At 44.0% G+C, this 7,880-nt stretch overlaps 1 protein-coding gene across 1 annotated transcript; it reads right to left on the bottom strand.

The window, feature by feature from the left end:
* Positions 1 to 490: 490 nt before the first annotated feature.
* On the bottom strand, positions 491 to 6,473 carry LOC123396657 (protein trichome birefringence-like 10). The gene is made up of 4 exons (XM_045091529.1): positions 5,554 to 6,473; positions 2,936 to 3,331; positions 2,284 to 2,442; positions 491 to 1,301 (listed from the first exon to the last, which is right to left on the bottom strand). Exons 1-4 carry the CDS (start codon positions 6,000 to 6,002, stop codon positions 923 to 925), a joined length of 1,383 nt encoding a protein of 460 aa, XP_044947464.1. The 5' UTR covers positions 6,003 to 6,473; the 3' UTR covers positions 491 to 922.
* Positions 6,474 to 7,880: the final 1,407 nt, after the last annotated feature.

Raw genomic sequence — 7,880 nt, 5'->3', positions numbered from 1 at the left:
TTTGCTAAAATTAGTGATAAAGAGATTATGGTTCATTTTCATGCCTTGAAGAGCCATCTGAGATTATCTACCTCCACAACCCTGTATTTATTATGCAATTACATCTTAAAAGTATACTACCACCCAATTACCATCATATGACCATAACAAAATATACAACTCCCATCACACTTGTGCTAATGCATTCATAATTTTGTGGGTCTCATTTGGAAATTAGAATTATGGGATCATATTTTGTCATAAGTAAGCATTTCAAATGACAAGAGTCCATGCTAGCAGCTTACTAGTAGTTTTTAAGAACATGTTTATTCTTTTGTTGTTGAATGCTACGAGTTTTGGCTGAATAGAGTTGCATTTGTACTGGAAAAGAATTAAGCACTAAATGCTCGCCCCAGCAAACTTCAATTTCTGGGTCTGCCACTGCACCTGGGGTACCTCTGTAATTGTTTCCACCCCTAATCAATGGATTTGGCAGACAATCTACCAACACTAAAAAAAACTGCTGTAGCCACTGAGAATATGCCGTGAAGGATAAAAAATTCATGAATTACATACAGTCACCACGGTAACACCCTCATTATGACAGCAGCCAATATACTACCTGCATCACCGACTGCAGCCCCCCTAATCTGTGATCACATCGGCTAACACTTTTGCCGCCTCTACGAAACACAGACTATCACATTTCAGCTATATGTACGACTTTCTTCAATTTTGCTCTTATACTCACTAACCTCTCGGCATACAACAGAGCAGATTGGTGCAGCTTCCTGCAAGCCAGCTCCTATCTTGTGCCAAAAATGCATTTCACCATTAGGCTACCTAAGTGGGAAGCACATCGACAGCATCATCGTCACAGGCACGAACCTTAGATGCCAAGCTTCACCGGGCGAGCATCAGGTAACCTACCCCAGGATTTTAGTCAGCCTGTGTTCAGTGTTGTTGAGCCAGCAAGAGAAACATTTTGGTTCATCATCGTTTGCCTTTTCATGAAGACAGCGTACAGAAGCTCGTTCCATGTATCAGGAACTCCAGGCAAGCACCAATGGCTGCAATCCTGTCTGTGCAGAGGGACAGGCCCTGAAGGGCTGAGGTATACTGAGAGGTGACCATCTTTCCGCTGCGCTGTCATCTGTGTCACGTTCAATATAGCCAACCCAGCCAGCTTGGGCCTGATGCTGCTCCCAAGAACATTATGCACAGGTTGAAGCATGTCAGCCCATTGCTCCAGTGATTTGAGTGGCGTCGCGTCAGGAAGAGTTTCCAAGTGGCAACTCCCTCCACTCCTCCAGTCACCACCTCTGAGGAAAACATGGATTACTCTAGTTAAAGATCAGTCAATTTATTTATGTATTTAAATAGTTGAATAGATTAAAAAACATCAACTAGAGAAATTAATGCAGTGTATGATACTCCCTCCGTTCCTAAATATAAGTATTTTTAGAGGTTTCAATACGGACTACATACGGATGTATATAGACACACTTTAGAGTGTAGATTCACTCATTTTGCTCGGTATGTAGTCCGTAGTGAAATCTCTAAAAAGACTTATATTTAGGAAGAGAGGGCCCCACCCACAGCAGAAAGGGATGGCATCCATCACCCTGCTACTACCCTGGATGGTATGGAAGCACCGCAACGATTGCGTGTTTGACAGGGCACAGCCCTCCATTGCTGCACTAATGTCAAAAATCAAGGAGGAGGCTACCTTATGGGCACGGGCTGGAGCCAAAGGGCTTCGGGTTATCCTACCGCAGACATGGGATGTACACTAAGTAGCATTAGAATGCTTGTATCCTGCCTCCTAGGAGGATTGTAACAAACTCTATCTTTTCAATATAATGAAACGCAAAGGTCCTTTGCGCTTTCTCGAAAAAAAAGGAAGAGAGGGAGTAGAAAAGAAGTCAGGAAGCCACCATTTATCTGCCTTTTTAAGTGCCTATATAACCCATACTGTCATATACTGTATTGGTAAAATGCAAAACGGCTGGTGAAAGGTTGATCATATATTGCACAAGATGTTTTGATGAAGTGGAATTCATAAAGCTTCGAATCAAAAATATAATGAGTAACTTCCGACTCCAAAATTTACTGTGTCAAGCCAAGCAGCCTGTGATGATTATTTTGGCCTCGAAACATAAGCATTCTCTTTTTTCTGCGGGAAAAAAAAAGAGAATGCTTATGTTTCAAGGCCTGGAAACATAAGCATTGTCAATGAAAATGCTTTAGCAAGGAAACATAAAAAGGAAGACATAGCGTTGATAAGTGTTTCGTTATACAGACCTGAAGTGCACAGGAGCATAAGTACGGAAGATGACCTGGGTGTTGCTTGTGTTAACTTCTTTGTGAAGCCAATTGGATAGTGTTCGTATTGATTTTTGGTACGCATCAATAACAGTCATCTCCATCTTCACCTCACTTCCTTCTTGGAAATAGGCGCCCCTGGTACAGACAAAGTAACCCTAGTTTTAAGCCGATTATGGCAGATTCAATTGTGGTGATTCCAAAAGAAATGAACCACAGATAAAGATATATCAGTCAATAGTCATCACATAGATCAGGTTGGGAACCAGAAATCGCATACTATTAAGTTCTATGTATGTTCTATTAAAGAACAAAAGAGTTCATAGGCCTATTTTTTAATGCATTCATTCCATACCCTCGGTAGTTTCACGAATCATGCTATCATAATTCTGTTAAATAACTATCAGAAAAGTATACATGTGATCAAATTACAAGAGTGTGTATACTAATCAAATGCTACTCTGCTGGTGCGTATACTAATCACCAGTAGATGATAATTTCGAATTTGAAAGGTGAATTCGTGAACATGAAGAAAGTGATGGTAAAAAAAGGACAACATCTACAAGAAACATTTAACAGTGAAACAGGACAAGTTATTAAGTCGATATAATGTATATTCTTAGTTGCTTACCCTCTGGTAGTTTTCTCGTAGTTCCACCAATGCCCGGTGTTAAAGATCAAAATATCAGCACTGCTCCACTTACCGCGGCCCGACATCCAATCCATGGCATCCACCCTAACTGTGTACTTAACAACCTTAGGGGCTCCAGCTGGTGCACGGCCTTGAAGGACTATAAAAGGAGATCTGTAATACTCCACAGTGCAATTGTAGTCGCTAAATTTGAAAATCAAGAAACCCATGTGCTTTGTGATGGGACTCCCATTAATTTCATAGATGGACTTCTTGTTAGGAACAGCACTAGAGAGCATACAAAGCAGAGACTCCCATTGGTTCCTTCCAATTGAATCACCAACAAATACCACCCTTCTATTCCGTAGCTTCTCGAGCATAAATTTGGCATCAAATCTAGGAAACGGGAGGAAAAAGGATTTAAGTTAGAAGCTGAAATAAATTATGCTTAGAGGAGAAAAGCATATTGTTCTCACATTGACATGATTAGCAGTAAGCAAAATCATGAACTTACATGATACTCCCTCCGTCCCAAAATAAGTGTCGCAAATTTTGTACTAAGTTAGCACTAAAGCAGCGACACTTATTTTGGGACGGAGGGAGTACAAAGTAATTGATGATCAGCTGTTATTTGTAGGATTTCAATTTGCAAAGTGTTCAAAGTTGCTCAATGGCGCTGGCACTCAGTAAGATCGTTACTGTGATTATTCTAAGTAAAGGTGGACTATATCACAATTCACAAAGTTCATTACAATGCACAGCTCTTCAGTTTCACCATAAAGGCTCACTATTTGTCTGTCCATTAGTGATGTGCTAAGCACAGTAAACTATTTGCTGCAGTCACAGTCATACACATTATTATAAGACCCAACACATGCACCCGTCCTCTTACATGTTGCAAACATGCAGATTTTCTAAATCACCGTCATTGACACAAATTAAATGGCAGCAAGTAATGGCACAATGTGTTGTTATTTAGCTACTCCTGCAAAGATGATGACCCATGGTAAAGCATGGCTACAGTCAGCGTAGCCCCATGTAACTAACGCCATCATCCCTAATTGTTTGGTACTAAAACTATTATACAACATAATGCTGCTAATGGTATTAGATGGCGATTTGTTTCACAAAAATAATTTTGGGTGAGACTTGTATTGCCTACTGGAGGGCAGGCATGACGCAGTGATGAAGTCCTCCCCACTTGTGCCAAGAGATCCTGGGTTCAAACCAGCCTCTCTACATTGCACTTCGCAGGGGTAAGAATAGGTTCGTATAATCCCTCCCAGACCCCACCTTGTGTGGGAGCTTCTATGCCTACTGAGACATCATTTTTTAGAAAAATAAATTGAAGTATTAACTTCACCTAAATTGGGTTGGGTTACCCAAAGAAAAAGAAATCTACAAACATTCAACATTCTACAGTTGCATGAGTATTCCCATCAAATTAACTACCCTAACATAGCAATATTCCAGCATAGCTATGTAAAATGTGTTCAAGAAAGAATAGCTCTGTGAGATAACCTATAATTGTAATTATGAAGGACAACGAAATATCTTCAATTAAAGGCTATTCACATGCATGAAAACAAGACATTTAACTAAGAAAGCGAACCAACAACATATCCCACATTTCACAGTGCAGCTGAACATAACACTAACAATAGAAATACCAGAGGATTTGGCAAATTACAGGAAGAGACAAGTTACAATCTCATGTGGCAAGAAAGACGGCAACGTCATGTCAGACCCAAATAATTGAACAATATCATTATTATTTTCCCGAAGGCTAATTCAGCGCATAACATTATTTTCCCGAAATAACTAATATATTTACCCGAAGACTAACTCAGCACATAACATTATTTTCTAAGTCAATCAGTGCAAAGAGTTAAAGGGTATTCACAATCGTACTGCTGTGCCAGACTCCTAAAGTGAGGCGGTTGCCTGCAGCACCATGTTCGGATAATCTAATATTAAGTAGGGTTAAGATTATAAAATGCACACCCATGGATCCACATCTCACAAGTCAGAACAACTGCTGCAATTTTAATTCCCATTATATAGAAAATGCACTATGTTGATTGCTAACTCCGAGCATTGGAGATTCAATCAGAGCAAAGTGTGAAAAGGTGAGTTCCCAATCGTACTGTGCAGTGCACAGTACCAATTCCTAAGGTGAATCGGTCGTCCGCAGCGCCATGTTTGAATAATCTAATGTTAAGTAGGGTTCAGATTATAAAATGCGCACCCATCTCACTAGTCAGAACTACTGCTGCAATTTTAATCCCCATTATGTACAAAATGCAACATGTTGATCGCTAGATTGCATCACGTTTATTTAACAAACCATCGCCATCCTATTATCTTCTTTTTGACAAGTTAGCCCAAGAAACTACAAACTGCAAAGCCAACCTATCCACGTGACCAAGGACCCGTAATGGATTGGAACTTGTGAATACAAATGCGAATTTGCATTCATCTCACCATCGAGCGCCATGTTAAAATTCATGACAGATAAAGAATTTAAGGTTCTCGTGACTGGATTCAAGTCGATTCTTAAAAAATGGAGGGGTACTAGTAACAACTGCACAAGCAAGAAGTAGTGAAGTCCAACCAACCTGGGTAGATCGCAGCGCGACGGCTGCCACCGCCATTTGACATAGGAAGCGTCCGGCCGGCCGTTTTCCGAGCACCGGAACCCGACGTCTAAGAAGGGGCAGTCCTTGGACTCGTAGAGCGGGTAGGTGTCATCCCACATCCAGCTCCCGTTGAACAGGTCGCACTCCTCCCCTACCACCATCGCCGCCGCCGCATGGGCGCCGCGCCCCCTCTCCGCCGACGGCGACGGCGACGTCTCGGCCGCGATGGAGACCCCGCCGCTCCAGAGCTTCCTGGGCGCCGCGAGCGCGTAGTCGAGGGCGGCGGAGCAGCGGAGCGACGCGGCGCAGACGAGCAGCAGGAGCGCGGCGGTGGCCGTGGCCATCACGGCGAGCCCCACCATCCCGGCCTTCTCCAGCGGCCTCTTCATCACCCGCCGCGCCAGCCGCTTCGTCGGCGACCCCACCATCGCCCCTCCCCTCCCCACCCTCGTGATTCGTGAAGCAAGGAGAAAAGAGACCAACAGCACAGGCAAGAGATCTCCTCCTCCTCGGCCGGCCGCGCAGCAGGCTAGCTAATCACGACTCGCGAGCCCCCGCGGCTCTGGCTTCAATTAAAGGAGTGGGAAGTTGGAGGAAAGTAGTGGGGGAGGAGGGAGTTGCAGAGAGGCCGAAGTTTATGAGACGGGACGGGGATGTGGACGAGCGGGGGAAGGAAGCAGCAAGCGAATCATCTCCGTCTCTCTGCTGGGTTTTGATTTGGGGGAAAGCGATGCGTGTGGGGAGTATTTGGCATGTACTACGACGGCTAGTTCCAAAGTACTCCGTTCGCTCGCCATGATGAGCCATTACGGCATTACGGGTTAAGTGTTGGTGTGGGTGAGGGGCCGTGGAAAGAGGGGCAAGGTAGAAGTGGAGGCGGGGGAGAAGGCTGGATGGGAAGCCTGCAGATCCGGACGTGCCGGCTAGGATAGGTAGGAGTAATGAGTTGGTAATCCACAATCAAATTTTATCGCTCTCATTTGCTCCCCGTATCTGGTTTATAGGCCATGTGTGGTTTTTTAGCCCTCAATTTGATCAACGAAGCATGTGTTACTTATATGTCACCAATAACATATTACTTACTCCGTTTTGTAATATAAAAACATTTTTTACATTATGGGACAGAGTGGGTACTAGTCTCACTTTGGAATGTCGTTTTTTCCATGTAGTCAAAAATGGCTCCTTGGCATTATTGAAATATGTTGCCCATTTCTCATCATGAGTTCACATTTCTCGATTGATTGACTGAAACATAGATTCAATATTGTATCAGCTTTAGGAGGTTTCGAGTTCAAGGCTAAAAATAGTAACAACATACACAAACCTCCCGTCTAAAGCCTAAGACAATCTAAATATGAGAGGAATTGTTCAAAATATATTGCCTGCAGTGAGACTAGCTCACTTGGCTGTGGAGTGAATGTACAACCTAGCCACCCAGGTTCAAGTCCCTCCATTAGCTCGGACTTTTAGATGAATTAGTTGGAGCATGAATTCAATAGGCCACGCACGCCAAGATCACACGGTCGCTGCTAGGGGGTCTCTCATGGGGCACAAATTGGATTGACAACACGCACATGCACGTAGATATCGGCCATGTGCTTCTCGGTGAGGGCTCTCAAGGACCTCGTCGGATACGGGTATGACATAGCTGGCTACGACGTCATCAATGAAGACAACGAAGCAAATTGACGGGTGTAGGGAGGGAGGGCTTTTAGTTTTGATCACCACTCGTATTATGCAGACAGCCGAGCTCAAGACGGGAAGCCGTGTCGTCACCAATAAGGGCTCACAAGTGTTAGGAAATGCAGTAGAAAACAGGAAAAAAATGTGCCCTACGAATCAAGTTTTTAGGGCCACTATGAAGATGCATAAGGCTTCCTGATTGCTACCAAATTCGAGTTGCAACGGAAGAAGAGTTGGTGAAGACCACGAAGTCCCACGAACAATTCCCTCGAACAAGAATTGAATGTATGATCCCTCTACTGATTGCACGCATAGGACACATGTGTTCCAATAGCGCTTCGCCACCGAAAGCTCGATGATGCCGATGTAAAAGAGGAGGGATGAGAAGCCATTTAGGGAGGGATAACTTTGTTGTAGAATGAGAAAGAAGGGTGATCCTTTGCGCAGAAAATTGTGTGCAAAGAGGGCCTCCCCCTTTGGGAATATATAGGTCGAGGGGAGGGCATCCACCTTTGAGGAGGGGATCCTTCCCATATGGGGCGACGCACCAAAGGCGTGGGGCTCCCCATACCCTAGTCGCACCCCTTAGCTTAGGGGGACAAGGCTTGGGGTGGCGCTCAGCT

Source organism: Hordeum vulgare, chromosome 5H (genome assembly GCF_904849725.1).
Source record: "Hordeum vulgare subsp. vulgare chromosome 5H, MorexV3_pseudomolecules_assembly, whole genome shotgun sequence".
Taxonomy (NCBI): Eukaryota; Viridiplantae; Streptophyta; class Magnoliopsida; order Poales; family Poaceae; genus Hordeum; species Hordeum vulgare.
Note: the sequence above shows the minus strand (reverse complement) of the source record. Positions and strands in the feature narration are given on the sequence as shown.